Here is a 24,260-nt window from a genome sequence, read left to right on the forward strand (position 1 = left end):
CTCTAACAATCTCCCCACAGCAGGATGCCCCTCCTGAGACTGCTCCATTTAAAAATTTAGAAATGCTACTCTTAAGCCTTGGGATTTATAAGTATCCATCCCAAGTTGCCTGTTTTTGATGATCTCCAATATAGTATATTGGCAAAGGATCAAAAAACGTGGGGGCAAGCACCAACTCTTTTTTAGGGTTCTGTCCCTAGATAAATCTGACAGGCGCCATATAATGATGAAGTCTTGACACCCACTCACCCAAAAGATAGGTTTTATTAACAATAAAACAACCTTTTGGATTTCAGCCAGCATTACAATGCTGGCGCTGGATCACATCTGACGGCCTGTCTAGACAAATCCGCTAACATTCAGGTACTAAGAGAAGAGAAATAAAAATTTAAACAGGAGCAGGAGATTCCAATCCACTCAGTTATATAGTGTATTTCTAAAAATGATACCATGTCTCAAAAACCAAAACGCACACTATATAACGGAGTGGATTGGAATCTCCTGCTCCTGTTTAAATTTTTATTTCTCTTCTCTTAGAACCTGAATCACCCTTTGCAGGGACTCTTTCAGAAGTTACTTGAAAAGGGGGCAGGGAGATAGCTCAGTTTGTATATTGTTTACCTTGCAAGCATGAGGACCCGAGTTCAAACCCCAGAATGCTTGTGAAGAAATGCTGGGCATGACTTACTTGTAACCCTGATACTGAAGAACTAAAGACAGGTAGACCCTTGGAGCTTGCTGGCCAATCAGTCTAGCCTGACTGGTAAGCTCTAGGCTCTGAAAGACTCTGACTTAAAAAAGCAAGGTTGATGGTGCCTAAAGGAAGAGGAACCCCTGAGGTTGAACTCTAACCTCCTCCACGCATAACCACACCCACGGGAACATGAAACCCTTCCCCCAAAGTCACTTGATCTGAGTTTACTGCTTTGCTGTTATTATCCACTTATCCTATGAGCTCTTCAAAGAGTTTTAAAACATAGATCCACACCCTTGGCTAAGAGGCGTATACATTTGTACACCGTCAGCATTACTTCTGGGCAGCGGTCAGAAAGTTTGTTTCTGAGAACAAACAGCTTGCTTTAGTACTGAAGTCTAGATGCATACTCCAACACTCTGAAGAGACTCAGGGATGGATCTGAACTTGGGAGAAGTGGTTGTCATGGAGATGGCTTGGAGGCTTCACACTTGGCCTGAGGGGAGATCTTACGCTTCTATGATTTTGTGGTATTCCCATGCTAATCCTATAGGAGGAAGTTAGTTTGGGGTTAAGATCTGTTACATTAAGCTCAACCCCAGTCATGATTAAATTATGGCAAACACTTCCGGGAGGGGAGTTCTGTACTTCAAGCGGGAGAGCTAGAATAGCAGCTTAGAGTAGAAGATGTCTTGCCCAGCCAGTGGACTTTCAATGCTCAAAGATCAATTTTGGTTATAAAAGTGTGGGTATACATGCCTGTTACTAGAATCTAGATCTGGGATGCTGCTGGGTGCACAGACCAGCCCTCTACTGGCTAGGTACATGGCCATTAAATTCCATTAGGAAAGTCTAGGCTCCATCCTTGTACTTAGGACTAATGACCAATGCCTCTGTTTCTCCATTTGCAAAGTCGGAATACTACAGAAGTTCTTGGAAGAATTATGAGAGCTCATGAAATTACATCCATAAAAACCTCCAATTCCTTCAGGAGAAAAGAGGCTCTATGAGGTGCGAGCAGCTACCTGTGCACTGGGCTGAGCTCAGAGAATCGTGTCTTAACCACATTCCTCCTCCCTGCACAAGAAAAACTCCTGCACTTAAAGGCTACACACCAGAAATGATCTCATCGTGATGATACCTGCCACACCAAAAGCAGGCACAGTTCAGAGAAGGAAATTCTTCCCCTTGAGCCATGAACTGAGTTGCATCTGTAATTAAGATCTTAATAAGAAGGGTGGGAGGGAGGTTAGAGATGCTGCAGGCTATGAGGCAAGGAGCTACCTGACCAGGTTTAAAAGCAAGAACAATTGAAACTCAATCCTCCACTCAGGTGTGCCAAACAAGCCCACACTTCAAAACCAGCCCTGCTTTCCTTTCCAAAGATGCCGATGCCTGCACGAAGATAGAAAGGAGGGCCTTCTCATTCATGACTAGGGGTTGCTTAGGACTCTCTATGAAGAACCCAGCCAAATCCCATTAAAAAAATGCTCTTATATATGTTCCTGCAGGATGCTGACATAAGGGATAGAGCCTTGTTCAGTTCATTGATCTCTGGGGCAGCCCATGTTGACCATCTGTAGAGTGGCCATGTGTTTCTGAACTTTCCATGACAGTCATCAGTCTCAAATATCTTTCCCAGTGTCAGGCCATATGGCCTGTTCTTTGGTTCTTTGGTTTGTGAAATGTGGATAAATCCTTGGAAACTATATATATGTGTGTGTGTATATGTATGTATATATACATATGTGTATATGTATGTATATGTATGATGTATATATAATGTCCTTTGTTTTAGGACATATCTTGTTTTGGGATATATATTACAAAAAAAAGGATAGCCTTGAAAATATATTTTTTTGCTAAGGATCTCAATTTTGGTTGAACTAAGGATTCAAGAGAAAAATAGGTCATGGCAAGAGGCCATGACTAGACAGACAAATGTTCTCTGAGTCACAACATGACCTCTAATAAGGGAGTAGGATATGCTTCTGGGGCCTCTGTGCCTCTTGGATATGGTCTAGAAATCTACCTCCCGGTGAACGGGACCAGAAGGGAGACGTTCTTCTTGGTCTTCCTGTTGTTTCTACCCCCATGTCCCATTCACATATCACATTGAGCTTGATGTGGACTGAGCCTGAGAATCATATTTCTAAACTGAAGTTCTAGCCCAATGAGGTGAGGCCTTTGGATTGTGCTGTTTATGTTCGTCCCTGGGCACTTTCCTGTCAGGCTCTAAGCAGTGGTACAAGTGACCAGGGACAGAAACAGGAGTATTGATCAGCAGATGACCAATGCTATAGATAATGATCTTCAAGAGGGCCGAGTGTGCACACATCGGTATATCTGCCCATTCCAGTGTGATGGCTTTGCATGTCACTGCTAATTCTAGGAGGTGGTTGTCCTTGGCAGGCAGAGAAGCTCAGTTCCATCTTTACTTGGAGGGAGCAGAGCCATGAGGGCTGAGAAAGCCAACACAAGCTTCAGCCAAAGGGCCTGTGAGGTCCTAAACTAAATTAAGCACAACAGACCAACAGCTACTACCAGTGAGCTGACCACCAGATACAGAAACTACCAGAGAACTTCTGTCTGAGGAAAAGAGAAGGACAGGTATGAAGGACATGCCACACGGTCGAAAGGCACAGCATCTCAACAGAAGAGGAGGAGACATGGCTCCAATCTGAGTGGCTCATGGGTTTTTGATGACTGCAACTTTCCACTGAGCTTCACAGATTGAACCCTGTCCCTCCATTGCTCCCCATAAGAATAAATAAAGAATTAAACTTGACTACAAAAGGAGCCATCAAGCATCTCTGTGGTTGGCAGAGCTTGCGCTTTTACACATCCCTGGTTGTTCCATCCTTATTTCTGATGAGTACAAAGGAACGTCAGCATTTCCCACAAGAAACTTCTCTTTTTTGTAACATCTTAGACCTATTATTACCTTTTATTACCTTGACATGTTAGAAATGTCAAGAGATATTCAAATTTACAACACCAAGATCTACTAAGAAATATGACATCTCTCAACTTACTGGCCCCTGCCTCGAGGCATATATAGAATTTAGCAGATATGGTAAAGCCCAGGCATATAAGGAAAATAGTCCAGTGGCAATTTTTGTGTGTATGTGTGTAGTTGTTCATATATGCTTGCACAAATGTGCGCCAGTTAGGTTTTGAGGCAGGATCTCTCGTGGGACCTGGAGTTCACCTATTCACCCAGCTTGCCAGGCCACTAAAGCTGCGGGGATCCTCTTGTGCCCATCTCTGTAGCACAGGTTTCGTAGGCAGTGCACATGGGTGCTAGGGATTGAACTCAGATCTTCATACTTGCTCAGCAAGCACTTTACTGACCAAGCCGTGTCCCCAGCCCATCTGACAGTTTCAGCATCCTCAAGATCAGCTGCCCCAAGGCCCCACCTCAGCCATGACCAGTTACTATCACACACCATCAGTCACCATACTTTTTGGAGTACCAATTGCATGGCCACTAGATGATATGCCAACCCTCAAGTTACTCAGATCACACTGTCTATTAAAAGAACCCTCTTTTTTTAAAAAAAAAAATCCAGCCTTTCCAGCTCAGAGTGGAAAAGATCTCCAATAAGACCACTCATCGTACAATGGAAAGCCTTCAGGAAGAGCCCTGGCAGCAGACTGCCGCTCCCCTGGCATGCAGAGCCCTCATTAGCCAGTAAGAACTACCGCAGGGAGATGCCTGGAATGTTCAAAGTAAACAAGATGGAGGGACTGTTGTTGACAGAGTCTAAACAGGACTTTGGGGATTTTTGTCTTCTTTCCATACCCTTGCTCTTTGTAATCTGCTGTTGCTTAGGAAACCAGCAGCTCTGGCATTTTAAGTTGGAAATATTGTATTTGTTCCCAAGGGCCCTGTTGCCTTTGTCTTGGCAGAGAGGCTTGGTAATTAAGTCTATACGTTTCTGAGGATAGTGCCATGGTCCTAAGAGTTAGCATTCCAAATCAGTTTGTCCACTGCTTTCTAACCCTAAAATGATCTAAAAATAGGTACTTCTTATATCTACGTCATTGGGTCTGCAGCAAAGGAAGAACGAGCTGCTCATGAACTTCCCACATAACCCCCAATCCACGTATCGCACCTATTTAAATAAATGATCTTTTCTTTTCCTTGCTAGCCTTTTGGTATGGGTAAATAGTCTCCCCCATGCCAGTGTGGTACATATGTGGTATGTGTGTGTATGTGTGTGTATGTGTGTGTGTGCGCTCACGCACACGCATGCCTATGTGCTGTAAACGTGTGAAGTGTGGATGAAAGAAGGCATTGGTGGGGGGTGCCCTGCTCTGTCACTGTCTGCCTCATTCCCAGAGGAAGCGTCTCTCATTGAACTTGGAGCTCAACGTTTTCAAAGCTGGTTTACTTGGCAGCGAGCACAGGCAATCTCTTGTAGCCATACTCCCTGCCCACATAGCACTGGGATTAGATGTGTGAGCAGCGACAGAGCTTTTTCTATAGTGTTGGGGATTCGAACTTAGGTCCTCAGGCTTGCAAAGAGAGTGCTTCTATCCACTGAGCCATCTCCCCTACCAAGAGGAAACTAGTGTAGAGGATGTTTCCTTTTAAAACGTTTACTGTATAATGTTAGTGTATCTATGTATGTGTATATCTGTCTAGGTATGTAGATTTCTCTGTGACCAGTGGCCCTGATTGTATCTTAGTTGTGACAAACTACTATGCTATTTCATTAGTATACATGGATCTTTGTCTGTCTGTCTGTCTGTTTGTCTATTTATCCATCCATCCATCCATCCATCCATCCATCCAAATTATATATCATGCAATACATAGCTGTCAGTTATCAAATGTCAGTATATGCTAAGAAGCAATGACTTTCATTTACAATATTCTTCTGACTATCTAGTAAGATAATGGTCTAAAGTAGTAACTGAAAATTATATTGTCAGAAAGAAGCAAAAGTGGAATTTGAAATAAACATTCTTTTTCTAACGTGCTGTGGACCAGTGGAACCCTTGTAAAAAGCTGTTGGCACAGATGCTTCCTGTAATTCAGCACTGGATATATTTGCTGAGTGCCCACTAGGAGAAAGGCCCTGTAATTTCAGGAATTTCGAGGTTGGTCAATAACAATGAGGAAACCAAGCACACGATGCTGGCAAGTGGGGGCTGTGTGCTATAAGCACACTGCTGGCGCCTTCTACCTGTGAGCCTATTTCCATCACGTGCACCATTACCTGTGGTAAACTCCATAATACTCAACCTGCTTAATTTAGTAACTGGAATTTAGATATAATCTGTCATGAAATCAACACCAACATTTCAGTGTCCACTGAGGACACACTCAGAGTTGAGGCTAGCTAGGATTCATTGTCTACTCCCTTTATGCTAGGATCCCAGATAAGAACTTTACACATTAGCCCAGACTTTAGAATAATGGTATAAAGCAGTTAATATTGTCTCAAATTCACAGGTAAACCTGAGGCTCTGAGAGTTTAATTTGCCCAAGATCATGGGGCCTTAAATCACAAGAAATGGAAATGTCTTCCTCCACACTCCATCTTGTTTCTATTACAAGAATATATAAAGCCAAGTCCCTGCCTATCCAAGGCTGATGGAGTCTACATTACACTTTTAACAAGGGCTTGTCTGTTGCTCTGCTCCTACATATCGGTAAAGGATGGGCCTTTTGTATTCAACGTGGCTTCCTTAAAACTGGCTGCACTGCAGGTATCATTTAGATTAGTGGTTTGACTGAAAGGGGTTAATAAGTAAGGCAGTGCTAAAGGAATAAGGCAGGGGTGAAAAAAATGTAAGGTCTGCTTCAGGGGTTAGAGGAGACAAAGGTTTAGGTTTTGATTGCTTTATGGAGTGGATAGATACAGAGGCTTTATGAGTGGGACTTAGTAGTTACTCAAGTCACACTGGCTTGAAATCACATGCCCATGAAAGGAGTGGGAACCCCCACAGAAGAGTCCAAGGGGCAGCCAAGGCAAGAAGGAGAGGGGGTGGGCACTAGGGTGTCATGCCCATTTGGGTAGCAGGGTGCCAGTGAGCCACACAAGCATCTGTTATTAGGGCTCATTTGAAAAGGTAAGATGCGGTCCTGGTGTACCGACACAAAGGAGAGACAGAATCTGCCAAGGCTTTGAAAGGTGTCGAGGCAGGATTTTGTCTGGCTTTGTTTTATTTTGTCTGAGACTCAGGGTAAGGAGGAGGGAATGGGAAGGCACTTGCAAGGTTCCGGGCATAGGGACAATGTGTGGTCTAAGAAGAAGAGGTTGCTGAGGGCTTCAGCATGTGTTGTACAGCGTGCTAAACATGTTATTATCAAGACACCTGCAATTTTGACAAAGCCTCATCTCTGGACATGTAAAGTCCTTTAGCTTTAAACTGGGTTTCCTAGGTAAATATAAAACCATAAATAATGAAGCTATGTTTTTCAAAACGCCTTCTGTCTGCTTTTAAATTTACAGGCAGCACACACCATTTTGAAAGTTGGTGGGGATGGAAGGGGACCTAAGTTTCCATTGAACACAACAAGCAGTTTAGAAAAAAAATTTAAAGCTTAAACATCAAACCAAAAAGGGGTATAAATGGTCATTATCATCTAAACCAAAGGTCTGCTATAACTTCTCCTTTAAGACAGCTTTGGAAAATAAAAATATTTTCTAAGTTCCTCTCCAGAAGCCTTTGACTGTAGCTTTCTCTTTTCCTTGAGTTTCTTTGCTCTCATTCATTGGACTACAGGAATCTGAATTCCAGACTGTAGGTGTTTTAAAAACTATATTGCCATATTCTACTATACCTTGTTTTTAAAGTCAAACCATTGAAGAGCAATTTTTTTCCCTTTCTTTATATTGACTAGAAAATAGATTAAACTGACTGCAGACACTTAAGGGTTCTGAAACTTGGCAAAGCCTCAAAAGTGCCTTAGCCGCAAGAACTCAGTCATGTGCTGCACTTAGTGAACACCTTCCAGGCCTGGGCATGAAGTAGGTTGGGCCTCATTCCAGGCCCACACTATGTGGGCAGGGCCTTCAGGACTCCGGTTAAAGATGAGGGACTGGAACTAGTCCCTCACCTGCAGAACAAAGGGCAAGACCCTCTGGCCACCTTCATACCCTCCGGTCTTCTATTGGACAGGCAAGCCAAGGCCATAGAGGCACAAGGAACATAGGCTCTACATTAAAGGGATTTTATATAGAACATTTTGTTGTTGTTGTGTCTGAGTCGAGGTCTCACGATGTAGCCTTGGCTGGCCTGGAACTCATAGGGACCCCCCTGCCTCTGCCTCCAGAAGAACCGTGATTAAAGGTGTGCTCCACCATGCCTGGCTTCATTATGTAGAATCTTAACAAAGGAAGCTTGTACAATTCACTGTCATCCAGACAGACTCTTCTAAGAGAAATGGAACCTTAAACACCCATGACAGTCTTTCCACGAACAAACAAAAATGTAAGTAAACTAAAAGCAGACTAGATGTGTACTAAGCGGAAAGATTTACCTAAAGCAATAGCTTGCATTCCACAGCCCCCATAGTTGTAATTGCTGGCTGCCTCGAGCTGTGTATTTTGAGGACAAACTGAGTGGAAGTTGATTGCACCCTGGTTATGAACCCTGAAGTAGCTAAACAAGACCATCTGGTTAACAACAGACCAAAAAGAAAGGAAAAAAAAAGAAAGAAAGAAAAAGAAAGAAAGAGAAGCCTGTTAAGCCTGATTTATAAATCTTACAATGATCCATTTTTAAGCCCAAGCTAAATTTATAGTTTATGTGCAACATAGTGTTTAAGAGATAATTCCAGACTCCTGGGTTTTACAATCTAATAATTATCTGGTTTTACTACTTAAGTAGCTCCAATTAAACAAATAAATGCCAACTTCGTATTTCAGTTTGCAGAGTTACCACTGAAACAAAATAGAAGACTAACTATCCTGGGAGAATGCTTGGGAGGGAATAGTTCTGAACTTTCTGAGACCAGAACATACTGGTCTGAGGGATGTTTTAGGGAGTTACAGATGATTTCTGCTTTAGGGTTTGTTTTCCCTCTCCTGGTAGTGTTTAAATCACCAGTATTAGATCAAGATCACTTTCAATCCCATGCTCCTCAGTTGGTGTGTCGGAAAAAAAAAACCAAACCCATCATTTAACTTCTGTGTGCCACAGTTGCTACCCTTGGAAAATAAGTGTGCCTCGGAGCTAATGGGGAGAGTTAAGTGTGGCGGACTTGTATTGCTTTACCCATCATGCCTGTGCTTTAGCATCTCCTACACAGGATGACTAATTCTCTCCTGAAAGACAGTTATCTTTCATTAGCTAAATAGACGTTATGACAGAGGGAAAAGTGGCTCGCTTCTGCTACGGTCAACTCAGGGTGCCCATGTGTGAGGTGTTTACTTGGGGAGCACAGCATTTTTGCTGGTGAAGTTGTCTACAATAATAATGAGATGATGAGATGATGATGATGATGATGATAATGATGGTGATGATGATGATAAATAACCATGTGTTTCTATTGCTCGGCAAAGTGTTCAACTCTGGGCAGACACAGCCAAGCGGAAAGCATTCCCCGGTTGCAGTTTCTCACCTGCAGTATAAATCATCAGTCCCCATGATATTTTCTTTCCATAAAGAGCAAAGCTAAACATGATGAGGTCACTGAACCAAAGTGACTTTAGATGTCGTCACATGTCCTCACTCAACTTCTAGACTGCAGCACTCAGAGTTCACACCAGCTATTTAATATCCCAATGATGGACAGAGTCAATCCTTTCTCTTTTCTCTATAACACTGTCTTGATTCAACAACAGGGAGAATGGGGAGGAAAAAAACAACATTGCAGGCTAGATACCATGTATTCCCATCACTTCCAAAAAGATTCTGTTCCTGCCAGGTAGAAAGCTGCATCATTTCTGACTGACTCCTCGAGCTGTCCTTTCTTCTGCCTCTCCCCATAGATGTACGAAATGGAAAGCTGATAGGTGACAATGGATACCTGGGTCTTTAGACTGCTGGAACTTCCCCAACAACTATCACTCGTGCTTTGGCTCACAGCTTTTGAACAAGATTTATAGACAGGGCTGTTAGCTATAGCAAGTGTTTACAGCCTTCTATCCCAAAAGAAGGGCCAGAGGCTACATACCGCAGAGGGAAGCCAAGTTAGCCCCTAGCAAGGTCAGTTTAACTGGCTCTGTTAAGTCACCTTACCAAAACGAATTTTTGAAATGACACCGTCCTTTAAAAGTTGAGGACTCACGTCTATTCACCATTAAAATTGGAAAAAAAAAAAAAAAAAAAAAAAGGATCGTAAGTACCGCCAAGTCATTGCCATGAACTGCCACTGGGCCAAGTCCCTTGGAAACTGCCTCATTAGACGGGATGTGCTGAGCAAGGCATAATCATTTTGCCAAGAGTAACCCCAGAAACCGTGGTGCAAAATGCAGTGGAAAATAGAGCTGCCAAAATTATGAGCAGGACATTCTGTAAGCGTCAGGGAAAATAAGCCAGCCGGAGCCTTCATACTTTCAGACCCGTTCAACCCCAATAAAGAGTTATCCAGAAATGACTAACAGCCATTTATTCATAAGGATGTGGGAATTCTCCATCATCGCGCCTATGATAGTGTCTGGGTTTTTAATTTGCTTCTACCGAAAGGACCTCGAGCAGACAGCTTCCCAGATCAAGTGCTTAAGGCAAAAATCTGAAAAGGTGCTTTTAGAGCCTGTCAGAGACTCAGCAGTTCTGACTCTCCTTATTATGGCTCCCCAAGCTGGCTTTGGTCAGGCAGAGACCTGCGATTTGCCTGCTGCGAGGCGAGTTAGACACCCTCTGATCTCCGGCGGCGGCTCCTATGCTAACTCTACTCCATCGCCTTCCGCCACCCACAACAACTTTCAGAACCATGCACCAAGAACTAGTGGATCTGAAAGCGCATGTCTGCTGGCGGTACACCCCGGGGAAGCCTGGAAGCGAGATCAGACGCAGCTCAGTAAAACCAGACACACAAGGGATCCCTGCCCAGTTGTCAAGGTGGGAAAGGCGCCGGCCGGCAAGCTGCCTCCAGCTTCTCAGGAGACGGCGTACAAGGCACTCTTACCTTGTACTTCATCTCGGCGGTGATCTGATGAGCCCTGGTCCTATCGAATCACACAGTGAGTGAGGCACTGCAGAGTCCGCCCCTCCATTGAGCGCAGGGCTGGATAGAAATGAGAAATCTTCGCCTCCCGCGCACTGCGGAGTCTCTGAGCTCACAGCCCAGATCCAGACAGGCACAGCGCGGGCCTCGTTTGCATACCGCGCCGCCATTGGCTGCTGGTGGTGGGGAAGGTAACGCCTCCACCCCGCCCACCTCTAACTTCTGAAACCCTCCGACAAAGAGCGTGTAATACGATCATTTCTTTTCAGGTTATCAAAAGGGCGGAGGAGAAAACAGAAAGTGGGGAGGCGGCCCCAGCCACCCGGAGAAATAAAAATATAAAGAGGAAAGACATAGGAACCAGACAAAGGAGGTACGTGCCTTTTGAGAGTAACCTAAGTTTTAAAGAATCCGAATTCACAAAGCAGTCTGACGATCGCGCTTCCTGTGACCTAGCAACTAGTTCATAAACCCATTTCATTTCAAAGCCATTCACCTTACAATCTCTACATGAAACGAGCTGGAGGAACAAAGGGTTTTCTGTCTCCAGTACCCCCCCTTTTTTTTTACTAACCACCCCTGCTGATAACTCTCTTTCCCTGTCTTTTCTCTTCCCCTTCCCTTTTCTGTGGCTGCTCCCCTCACCCCCAAGTGTTCAAAGTACTTTGCTAAGTCAGTCTGCTAGGAGCTGGAAAACATTTCTTTCTCAATGAAAAGCAACTCACTCACAAGCACCAGGCTTTCCCGGTTCTTCTCACTAGGACCTCCGAGGATAAAGGTTAGGTGGGAACCCATGCAGGTTCTATAGAACACACCCGATACATCATGCCTGTCCACCCAGCACTCTGCTCTTTGACCGCTGGCATTGCCAGATTCCGCTTTTGAACACCGAGGCCTTTTCCTTTTGACCTCTCTCCCTCAAATGACCCATTAGCCCACTCACACTTATTATTCAGGGAGAACGCTTGTCTCAAAAAACCAAAACAAAAAAAAAAAAAAAAAAAAAAAAAAAAAAAAAAAGAACAGCCTCTTTCAGGCAGAGCACGGGACATGATTTGTAGAGCGGTTCCATTTTGAGATTTCTATAGAGAAAGAGAACCACTCAGGAGAAGACAGGCTTTTCTTTTCCTTGGGCCTCAGGACTTGGAGCATTCAGGACTATCCCCCAGTTGGGATGCATTCCAGCCAGACTGCAGGACTCGGGTGGAAAAAAAAAATCAGCTCTTACTTCTTTCCTGACTAAGGTAGTCCAGAATCAGTTTTACCTCCCCAATCCCCTTCTAAATTTCCAATGGATTAAAACTTTTGAAAATAAATGATTTAAGCCAAAAGCACAGGAGAGCAGATGCCGCATAAAAGTGGTTTCTGGGGGTGGGGGTGGGGTAGGGTTTACGTTGACAATTGAATCCACGTTTGGCTGCAGCTTGGAGTTTGCTCTGCAAGATGCCCCTGGTCACCTTCGTGAAGTTGACATCCCGGTTCAGGCCCCTTCCAGGTCATGGCTTTTACTCCCTGATCTCAAAGCCGAATTGAACCTGTGTGATTTGCAAGGTCTTTTGTACGCAGATTAGGCATGAAGCAGATTGCGGTAGCAGGATCATCCTGGCAGCCCTGAAGATTCACACTAGGGACCTATGTTTGCAGGACAAGTCAAATCTTTCTCTCTAGATGTGTCCTGGCTCCCCAGGAGACGGAGATAGCATTCCTTTGACGTCTTCAGCAGCCAGGCTGAATCATGCTTAGATGAGTGGATTAAAGCAAGGCTAACCCATTCAACCTCAACATTGCAAAAGCAGATTGCCAAAGCCTGTGCTAGGCGTTTGTGGAATTGCCTTCTCAAGGTAGACGGCTTGATTCCTATCAGGTGAATCGCTACACATTTTTAACTTTGCAATGTTAGCCTTATAAAATGAGGACATAATAATGTGTACCTGCTAGGGAAGAGAGCTAGGGTTTTCCTTGAGTGTGATAGGAAGCCATCTAAGAATTTTGAGAAGAAAACAATCTATTTCCCTGGTTTTGCCCTTATTATTATGCTATGATCTCAGTGCAGCTTAAGTAACATAAGTCATTTTGCTTTTATTGGTTATGCTCCCTCTAAACCTTTTGGAGAAACACAAATTCAGTAAATAAAGAAACAGCCCTTTCTGTATTGATTGCCTGAGATGCTGAATGTGAAAAATATGAAAAACTGATTATATAATTAAATTATTCAGGAAACCAGTGGGTTGGTTGGTACCTTTCTAGAACCGCCGAGGACCGCCGAGGACCCTGGGGCTCAGTCCCAACCCATGCTCACCAGCATCCTATGAGTAGGTGCCTTTTTGGAGAAAGCCATGCCCGGTTAGACCCTACTGCATCCAGGAGTCAGGGAAATGGCACCCGGTGCCTTCTGAGGGATTTTATTAGTAGCCATTGGACATTGTTCAGAACACACATGGAAATCAAGCAAATACTGGAACTGCTCGTGGCTCAGGCAGAACCCAGTGGCTATTTTGTCTGGGTGAAAGAACTAGAGCCCATGAGCAAGGAGGAGAGCCCCCTGGGGAGTCAGCAGTCAGAGTCTTCAAAGAGAACTCAAAGCTGACACGCAGAGACCTTGAGCCCTCTGCGTGTGGTCCTACTAGTCATATGTATGGTAAGCCACTCTCCTGACTCTCCACTCTATTTAGAGATGTCTCTTTAGTTTCCTTCCTCGAAATCTCTCTATCTTCAGCGTTACTACCAGCTCCCTTCCCAGAGGACAGAGGGGATGGCATGTAGATTGAATTGAACAGTCTCTTATCGATATGCTAACGTCTTAGGAAGCAGACACCTTGGTGTGGACTATAATGAGAACTTCACCAATCCTCATTTCAGTTTTTTCCTCCACACCCCAGGCTTATTTATACCTTACTGGCATTGCACAGATGGGTCTTTCTACAGAGAATGCTCTGGCTGCTTGTCCACTATCAGGCCTAGCTTAACACACTAATGCCTTTGTGTGTGCTGGTCCACAGCCCCCGCCCTGCCCACCTCGCCCTTTCAGAACAAATCTCTCCTTCCCCTGACTGTGCTCCCATTGTACTTGGAACACAGATCTCTTAAAAGTGCTTTTTCCATGTTTGGATGCTGGTGGTGTGTTGACGTCTGTTCCTCCAGCTTTGGGTGGGTTCTGAAAGAACAAGGTGATGGCTACTTGATCTCTCTGTCTCTTTATACCGTGTATGTACTTAAGTCATTGCCCTGTGGATCAGGAAGTAATTCAGAGAACACATGTTTACCTCCAAGTTCGGCCTAGTGCCCAGGAAAGAAATAGAAGAAAATCCTTATGTCTGAGAACACCCTCCAGGTCTCATTTGTTAGCATAGGCACAGGATGCTCCTTTTCAGAACCAATGCCAGGCTGCTGGCAGTTCTGTCTCTGTGAGCTAGGAATAGCATTCACATTGCTAAGTGGTTTGGGAGGAGGCAAAAGAATAACATTTTGAGAGATGTAAAAATTAGGCGTAATTCAAATTTCTATGTTGTCTATACGAGAAAGTTGTGTTGGCATATTTAAGTACAATCTGCTGAGTTGTAAAGCTGGGGCTGAGTGGTTGCCCCTGAGTTGGTAAACACCACAAAGCTAAAGAATGTATTTATTATAAGATAATACTATAGCCACGCATGCTAGCACATGTCTATAATACCTGTTCACCCAGAAGCACTTGCTAACTTCAAGATCAGTATGGGTGAGCTGAGACCACCCTCTCTTCCCCCCAAAACAACAGCAAATCTCACAAAAATAAAACAAATATGACAAATAAAATAGTATCATCTGCCTCTCCACAGAAAATGTGCCACTTATGTTCTAAAATGCTACAAGACTTTTCTGGCTTTGAGTTCAGATCCTTCTACATCTGAAACAACCCAGAAGCTGGCTGAAGACCAGACCAGAGAAAGCAGGACGAGTCCCAAACAAAGAGGCATGCTAGGACTATGCAGTACCACTTCTAGTTTGATGTCATTTATTTAAAAATCTGTACATACAAAATCATCTCAAAAAAATAATGCCCATGATGCTTTTCCGCTCTATGTCAAGTCTATAAAACTCCCCAAAGACAAGCCACTGAGACTTCTCTTTCAGTGCGATGACTTTTCCCAGAGCTTTTTACAGTAGTTGTTTACAGACATTGTCTCCCTTAGCATTTGTCTTGTGGGCCTAATCCAGGAGGTGGATTGTTCTTAGCTTATGTATTACAGCATGGAAACTTCCGGAAAGGTTTGCAGTTCACACAAAGTTACAGGGCAGATGAGTGACAGGTTTACAATAGAAACCCAGGCGGGCTCCTTCCTGGGTTGGTGTAGCCCTCACAAAAGAGCGACAGTGCCCATCAGGCTTCTTCTTAGCACAATTATCTGAGCCCTGTTGATTGTTTCTTTAAGGGTAAGTCTACAGCTCAGTGGAGGACTAGGCATATGGGGATGCTGTCAAATAGAGTAAACATACACACATGCACACAATACAAATACACATACATCATACACACACATACAAGCACACATACATCATACACAAACATACACACACATACAACCACACACGCATGCACACAAACACATGTATACATCGTATACAAACATACACACACACAAACACACACATGCATGCACACAAACGCATGTACACATCATACACACATACAAACACACACACACACAAACATACCTACACACACACATACAAAGATGCACATGCATACCACACACATGCACACACATGCATACACATACACACATATACAAACACACACACATACACACATGCACACACATGTGCACACACACAAACACATACATACATGTGCATATACACATACAAACACACATACACACATGCACACACATGTGCACACACATGTGCACACACACACACACACAAGGCTCCTCATTCTTTTCATCCTCTGCTTACCTGCATCTCATCTTGCCCCAGCTTGCAGTCCATTTCTTCAGGAAACATTTTCTAGAAAATCCATTGCTGCCTATACTCTCCAATCCCAGGCTCCCATCTTTCTCTGTGTCTCCTCATTAGCTATGGTTAAGGTCATGAGTTCCCAATTTCTACTTCTTTTAAGAAGCAATCATGACCATTTGACCTTCTTTTCTCTATAAGTTGGACCCAACAGGCCACTGTCATCCGTGCCAACCGATTCAATGTACTTAGAATATTCGTCGTGGGTCATAGGTTACTCAACCCACCCCACCAGCACACTCTATTAACAACAGTGAACTAGGACTAAATTACATTTCCTGAAGAGGTTGGTAAGGAGATATTTCTTGAAAATTTGTCTCTGCAGATGAGGGTGGTATATATTAAAAAGGCTCGTTGGGTCATGATCCCTGGGTTACTTTAGACTTCATTTCTCCCTAACGCACTGCTAAGCCACCTGGGACCAGATGGGGCTCTGAATTGGAAATGCATCCTCTTACAGTGTGCGTGCTATGGTAGAAATGAGCTGCCCACTGGAATGACTTCATGAGGTCTTATGTTCAGCCAACCTTTCACCACATGACACTGCAGAGTTTTCTAAAAAACTCACCACCTCCCTCACTTCTAACTTCTGTCCCCAGAATGCAGTGGTAGAGTTGAATACTTTAGTTCCAGCCAATTTTCCGTAAACATGGGCACGCCATGGTAAGTGGAGTGACTCGTGGGCAGCATCTAGACTTATGGTGTAAAGCCCCACAACTGTGAAGTTCTGATGTTCAACGCTGTTAACCTGGGAATACTTAATTACACCCTTTCTCTACCCTAAGAACTAAGGACGGCTGACAGCTTAAATTACACACTAAGTGAATTCACTCAACTCGGGTGAAATATGACAAGCAATTGCAGGGTTCCAGTCTGAGCTTCGTGTTTCCCTTCTTTGAAACGGTGAGGGAATTAACTGAGGGGTGAAGTCGTAAGAAAAATATAGAAGCACGCAATAAAGATTTACATTTATTGTCTTCCAAAAAATATGCAAAGGTTCACATTACTATAGTTTATATGGACCAAGGGGCTTAAAAGCAAAAATGTGCAGGCTGCCAGGCAAAGGTGCATGCCTGTTTTTCTCTAGCTTTGAGGTGTTTCTGCTCTTGCGAGTTTTACTTTGTCCAGCTTGTTATATGAAACTGCTGTGGCAATCCCTTCCAAGGGTACGTGGAAACTTTAGATTGTGGATTTTCACAAAGGTCAAGGCGATCTTCCAGTACCAGATAAATGGGAAGCCCATGTCAGGACTGAGCTGTTTTCTCTGAAGGGCCCCACGTAACAACAATGTTACAGACCATCTTTTAAATGATAAAGACAAATGCATGTGTTTCTACCGCTTGCTAACCCTTCATAGAGGGTTACTCTTGCAAGGCACTTCCTTTAAACACTCTTTCTCCTATTTTTAATTGAACTGACTTATCTGTCTATGTGTGTGGGTTTATGTGCCTCATTTAGTGTATGTTCAGAGGTCAGAGGGCAATCCTGTGTGTCATCTCCAGGGATCATCTACCTTAGTTTTTCAATTTTTAAAAAAAAATTTAATTTATGTGTATATGTATATGCCACATGTGTGGATGCTCACAGAGGACCGAAGAGGGCACTGGATCCTTCCCATGCCTCACAGCTGGAAGCTAGAGTTACAGTTAGTTGTGAGTCACCCAAAAATGGTACTGGGACCTATACTCTTTTAAAGAGCAACATGCAGTCTTAACTGCTGTGCTAGCTCTCTAGTCCCTATCTTATTATTTGAGACAGATTCATTCTCTCTCTCTCTCTCTCTCTCTCTCTCTCTCTCTCTCTCTCTCTCTCTCTCTCTCTCTCTCTCTCTCTCTCTCTCTCTCTTCGAGACAGGGTTTCTCTGGGTAGCCTTTGGCTGTCCTGGAACTCACTCTGTAGACCAGGCTGGCCTCGAACTCAGAAATCCACCTGCCTCTGCCTTCCAAATGCTGAGATTGAAGGCATGCACCACCACTGCCCAGCCTAACAGATTCTCTTAATAGGACATGAGTCTTACTGTTTTGGACTAGGCTGGCTGGCCAGTGAACCCCAGAGATTCTCCTGTTTCACCTGCCTAATGTCTGTGAACAAACTATGGACTCAGGGCCCTGGCTCTAGGGTGGGACTGTCTGTTTCCAATGTACTCAAGAGTTTTGCCATTTCCAGAGCTCAGAGGCTGTTGCCAGGCACTTTCAGCATCTAACATCCAGAGTAACTCCAAGCATGGGTGGTGTTGGGACAATACTGGGAAGGGTGTGTGTGAATGGGGGCGTGGGGAGTTGAACTCCCAAATGACCACTTTGCTGGACTTAGCTACTTCTTTATGGGTTTGAGGCATATCTCTCACCCCAACAGTCCCAAAGAAACCAAGAAACTGACCTGCTCTAATCCTCAGAGAAGGCCCTCCTTATATCCCCACATGAGCATCAAACATCCACAGATCCAAGGACCTCAGGCCTGTTTGCCTAGCTTAATTTACTGTCAGCGGCTGCTGCTGAGCCAGAAAAAGGAATCCCAGCCACGCAGGGCCCGGTGGAGGGGGCAGGAGGGAAGAATGTGGGGTGGAAGCACAGCACAGCACAGCACAGCACAGCACAGCACAGCACAGCACAGCACAGCACAGCACAGCACAGCACAGCACATTGTGCCCAGGTCCAGCCTAGCTTCTGAAGAGTTTGATTCACTTGAAGAGGCCATGTGTTATTTCATCTGATAGAAAGATGCTGGTCAGGTGTCAGCTCAGGGCATAGGTGGTGGCAGGGGCAACAGCGTCCACCTGCTACTTGCCCAGTGGAGTATGGGTGACACATTCCTTTCTGCCCACAGAAGCTGAGTAATAAGGGGCAGCTCCCTTCTTTATATGCAAAACTGAAGGGAGGCTGTGCTAATGACCAGGCACCAGCTGCTCGGACTCACTCCTGTGCACCACTGAGGTTTACAGACTATGAGATCCTTTAATTTGCTGAAGTCTTGGTGCTCTGTGGTTTCATCACTGAAGATGCAGACAAGTAGGAGGTACAGGGGCTTCCTCGAACTCTGAGGCCTTGCGGTTCCCGTGACTCATGTTCTAAACTTGAGCTTCTGGTCTTAGGAAGGGCAGACAGGAGTGACTAGAAGCAAGTCCTTGGCCTCTGCTGACCTTTGGTGGCAAAAGCCACAACTCCCAAATTGCCAGCCCCAAGTCACCTTACATAGTTGTCCTTCCTTCAGTATCTGGGGGTGGGGGGTATTGGTTATAAGGCCTCATATGGTTAGCAGATTATGCAGATGCTCAAATATCTTGTATGAGGATGCACTAGCATTAGCAGAGATTCCATGCAGATCTTCCTGTATGCTCTAAATCCTCTCTAGATAGCTCATATATTATACCCAATGCAATGTAAATGCTATGTAAATAGGTTATATAGGGGATAATCACAAGTAAAAACATCGGTATATGTTTAACAGACATGCATCTTCTCCCCCCCCCCCTTACACACACACAATTTACAGTTCCACTGTTGATTGAATGGAGAACGTGGAACCTGCCATATAAAGGAATGACTCAAAAGCCATCATCTATATATCTCCTGTTGTCAGAATAAGAGTCCTTCTTCCAGACAGCTCTGGAATTCTTTCCTTTCAAGTTCCTGAGTCATTCATGCCTCGGATCAATTCAGGTATCCCCCACCCCTGAGAGCAGCTCCTTATTATCCCAGATTACAATTGCTCCCATGGGGTCAGAGGCCAATTTCATGAGCAGATTTATTCATCTTTCAGAGGATTTCTAGAGGAAATGAAGGAGACACAACCTTGTGCCAATCCAGTGGGGGTTTGTGGCCAAGTGAGCCATGTCAAAGTTCTAGAATTTTGTATATTCTATTTGTGGCAGTCTGAATACATCCTCTAGTCTCTAGAGTCTCCCTATGGCATCCAACCTTTCCTTAGTGCCCACGAGTCTCTGTAGCCAGAGTGAATGGTCTCACATGCTAGCTCCTAAATCAAGCCCAGCACCTCTGTTTCTGTCCCTACCATTTGCAGTCTTTCTAAGCAGCAACATTTAGGGCAGTGAGAATGTTTATGTTACTAGAACAAGAAGATGAGAAAGGTTCGTGAAACACAAGCTTATAACCAGGACAGTGAGGAAGAATCATTTCAGCTCGTATAAAATGGCTCCTGTAGGATGGCTCTCAGAGTTTCAGAGAATTTCTGCCCTTGGATCACAGTGGCTGTGTCTAGCACGTGGCCCAATGTGAGTCCTGCATGGCCCACTGGAAGGACCATGCTCCACTGAGAGCCACCAACGTCTCTGCTGCTAAGGCTGGAGGGTCTTCTCCCTTTGCTTTGCCTCTCTCTGCACCTGGTGCCTTCTCACTTCCTCTGGCTTGAGCTAGATGCACCTTCCGGTTTCCAGATGGACAGCAGATCCCTTTATCCCCTCCCACCTCTGCCCTGTCCTTTCCTGTTTTCTCTTGAGGCAGGCATTTCCTCAGCGTGTTTGCCTTCTGCCTCCTCTTCTCTAGCGCATCCTCTCCTGCAATTTATCCTCTTGCTTCTGTTCCAATAACAACCACACTTCACAACATAGGTTCTGAGTCACAAACTCATTTCCTACCACGCCCAGATATCCCAGCGACATCTTTTAAGTGCTACGTGTTCAAACGTTGTGATTAGCTCTATGTGTCAACCTGGCTAGGCCGTGTCTCCAGATATTTTTAAAAACAAATTTGCATACTAGATGCTAATATAAGGATAATTTTATAGATTAGGTTAACATTAACATCAGTAGACAATGAATAAAGAAGATGACCCTTTATCACACGAGTGGATCTCATCTAAGCAGTTGAAGGCCAACAGAAAACAGGTTGAGGTCTTCCAAGGAAGATAAAATTCTGCCTACATTGACCTTAGGTTCAGTTGCTTTGTTAGTGTGGCAGCTCTTTCTTGAATCTTTAGTGTGCTGGTTTATGCTGCATATCTTGTTCTGTGTGTCGTTCCTTAAAACACAGTTAGAATCCCCCATCTGTCTCTGTCTGTCTGTTTGTCTTTCTGCCTGTCTCTGTCTCTATCCATCTCCTCTTCCAAACAATTATGCTTTAGACCAGAGGTTCTCAACCTGTGAGTTGGACACATATGAGATACCCTGCATATAAGATATTTGCATTATAATCCATAATAGTAGCAATATTATAGTTATGAAGTATCAGTGAATTAATTTTACTGTTGAGGGTCACCACAACATGAGTAACTGTATTAAAGGGTCACAGCATTAGGGAGGTTGAGAACCATTGGCCTATTGTGAGGTAGAGGAATCTATAGGAAGTGGACCATAGCAGATAGGAGTTGGATCACTGGAAAGGGATTATGGTGTACCAATCTCTTCCTTCTAAGTTTGGTACTCAGTCCAGTGGTGAATAATTGCCTGGGCCGCATACTCCCACCATAATGTGCTACCTTGTCACAGGCTCTAAAGCAATGAGGCTAACTGACTATAGATGGAAAACTTCAAAACGCTGAGCCCCAGCAAACATTTGTTTTTAACTTAATCACCTCAGGTGTTGTTACAGTGGAAGCTGACCAACACAGGCAACATCACCACCACCATCACCAGCAGCTGTTTTTTTTTTTTTTTTTTTTTTTTTTGGTTTTTCGAGACAGGGTTTCTCTGTGTAGCCCTGGCTGTCCTAGCACTCACTTTGTAGACCAGGCTGGCCTCGAACTCAGAAATCCGCCTGCCTCTGCCTCCCGAGTGCTGGGATTAAAGGCGTGCGCCACCACGCCCGGCTTCACCAGCAGCTGTTTTGCTCCTCACAATAACACAAATCTAAAACCCCCTTGAATGGATGTAGTTCACTTAAAGCTACTCTTTTTTTGACATGACCATTGTCTTAGGCACCTAGAGCCAAACCCTCACTCCGATTGAACTTCCCATATGCAATTAGTGTCCAGTTCTCATCCATCCACTTAATCTAATCACCACACAGGCCTGGCCAAGCAGAGGCTTGACCCCCCCTCGTCCACAGTGATTTATCTGAGAACTTAGCACATGAGTCAGAAAATCAATCTGAGGTCTTCTTCGAGATTTTGTAAATGTACTATGAAAAGAAGGCTTCTCCATCTTTGGATCATATACTATAAGCTATGCTTAACAGTAAATACCCTTTTCTCTTTGTAGCATGTTTGTAGGGAGAGAGGATCACACTCCAAGCAAAACGAAGCCGAGACCAAGAACAAATGACTGGAAAGTCCTGACCTTGTCCGTGTCTCCTGAATCAGCCATGCCTGAAGTCTGCTCCAAGATCATCTAACTCATACGGCAACATGCTGGTTGGGTTCTGTCAACATGCTACAAACCTAGACATGTCTGGGAAGAGGGATTTTGAGAAAATTCATCCATAAGATTTGCCTGTGGGCACATCTGTGGGGCATTTTCTTCATTAATGATTGATATGGTAGGGCCCAGCTCATGGAAGCGGGTGCCATCCCTGCGTAGGATGTCCTGATTTGTATAAGAAACCCGGCTGAGCAAGGTAGAAGGAGCAAGCCAGCTAGCAACACTCTTCCATGACTTCTGCATCAATTGCTGCCTCCAGGTTCCTGCCTTGAGTTCTTGCTTTGACTTCCCTCGGTGATGGACTTTGATGGGAAACTTTAAGCTGAAATAAACACTTTCTTCCCTTAGTTGCTTTGGTTCATGGTGTTTTATCACAGAGCCCTAATGAAGACAGGCAAAGAAAGTATTCCCCTTTAACCCAATCTTTACCTGGCTTCTTTCCATTGCACTCACCCTCTACCAGAGAGCAAGGGCCTCTCCCCACTCATGTGCACTTTGCGGGTCCTTTCCACAGAAGTCTTACAATCAAAGACACCCAGTCAGTGTGTTGCACTAGACTCCTGGGCCTGGCCTGGAGGTACAGGATCCTAACACTGTGTAATGAGGAGAGGGAGAAGTGACCACTGAGGTGGCTGAAACAGAAAGGAGGGTCAGGTATTAGGAAATTGCAGGGTGACAGCACTTCAGAGCATGGTGACAGATATTTGTTGGTTTATTGAGAGGAAACTTTTAACAATGAAAGGGAAAGCAAGACGCTGTGTCAGCTGGGTTCTGGGGAGCAGCGGCTTGTGCACCTGCAAAGCCATTTAGCCATCAGTATCACATTTCCTTGCCGATTATTTTGTCCTTGTTAATAGCCTCTGAGATTTCATATTTCTCCCCTCCACCAATCCCAACTGCTCGACATAACAGTAGGCACCGTGGGAGCCACAAAGATGAATAATGCCCAGACACTGCCCTTACTTCTTAAATACCTATTACAGAGCAGCCAAGGTAACTTCATGAAGATAAACTTTGTGCTGGGGAGAGGGAAAAAAAAATCACACCATCAAGTTATGTAAGTTTCTATTTTAAAATCATCTGGTTCTAATCTGCTAAAGTTTAATGCTTTCTAGCTAATGCCAAAGTGCTACGTTTGATTTATGGAAATACTTTAGCACATTTTTCCATCGCAGCCTTGTACAATATAGTTACCACCCCTTTTGTTATGGTTAGAAAGATTATGGACCTTAAAACAGCCTTCTTTATGAGCTTGCTGATATTTTATCATAAAGTTCCGTAAGATGGAATGAAATAGTCTAGTAAGCAGCAGTATTCAGAGACCATTTCACATGGTTCAACTTTATTTTCCTTTTTTTTTTTTTTTGTATTTAGCAAAGTGGTCCATCTGGAAAGTGGATGTTTAAAAACTTTCACAATGAGAAATCACTTCTTTTCAGGGCAGATAGTATATATTTTTTTCTCTCTTTGGGTGGGGCAGGGGTAGATATTTAGATACGTGTTACACCAAGCTACACTGTGGACCAAATAATAGCATCAACACCAAAGGATAAAGGCATACACCATCCCAGACTTCCTTCCTATACACTCAGAGCACTGAGGTAAATGGAATCACCATCAGAAGATCTTACAGGTACTGTTGGCATCTGTGGCTCAGGAAGTCAGTGCAGAGCATGGCTCAGGCTGATGGGACCTCAAGGCTATTTGCATGTCCATGCTCCAAGACTTGTTCCACAGGGACCTACAGTTCCAGAGAGAGAGGCAAAGGCAGACTCCCCTCAGGCTCCAGGAATGAAATGTATTTATCTATTGTGTGATGCTAGGGATTGAATTCTGGCCTTTCTGTATGCAAGACAACTCAACCACTGAGCCACAACCTTAGCCTTTCAATAAAGAAATTATACACACACACACACACACATATACACACACACACATATATATGTATACATATATATACACATACATACATATATATATATACACACACATACACACACACAGACCTACATATATATATACACACACAAACATATAATATAGACACATATTATATATTAACTTGCATTTATAATATGTACATATATTGTATATGCACATATAACAAATACACATACACATATATAATATAG

At 44.0% G+C, this 24,260-nt stretch overlaps 1 protein-coding gene and 1 long non-coding RNA gene across 3 annotated transcripts in view; one reads left to right on the plus strand and one right to left on the minus strand.

Moving 5' to 3' along the window:
- Nucleotides 1-22,475, plus strand: part of LOC110308234 — a 29,412-nt gene extending 6,937 nt beyond the window's left edge. Inside the window, exons 2-3 of the long non-coding RNA XR_002379535.2 lie at nucleotides 11,093-11,196; nucleotides 21,970-22,475. This is a non-coding gene — a long non-coding RNA (uncharacterized LOC110308234). The remainder of the gene's footprint in view (nucleotides 1-11,092; nucleotides 11,197-21,969) is intronic.
- The window catches only part of Nedd9 (neural precursor cell expressed, developmentally down-regulated 9), a 117,511-nt gene that overhangs the window by 38,422 nt on the left and 54,829 nt on the right, over nucleotides 1-24,260 (minus strand). Inside the window, exon 1 of one of the 2 annotated variants that reach the window (XM_021180651.2) lies at nucleotides 10,785-10,933. The exons of the other annotated variant lie outside the window; for it this stretch is intronic. Within the exon in view, the coding sequence (XP_021036310.1) occupies nucleotides 10,785-10,796 (12 nt within the window). The 5' untranslated portion in view covers nucleotides 10,797-10,933. Of the gene's footprint in view, nucleotides 1-10,784; nucleotides 10,934-24,260 lie in introns of those variants that run through there. 2 annotated transcript variants of the gene reach the window in all.

This window comes from Mus caroli, chromosome 13 (assembly GCF_900094665.2).
Source record: "Mus caroli chromosome 13, CAROLI_EIJ_v1.1, whole genome shotgun sequence".
Classification (NCBI taxonomy): Eukaryota; Metazoa; Chordata; class Mammalia; order Rodentia; family Muridae; genus Mus; species Mus caroli.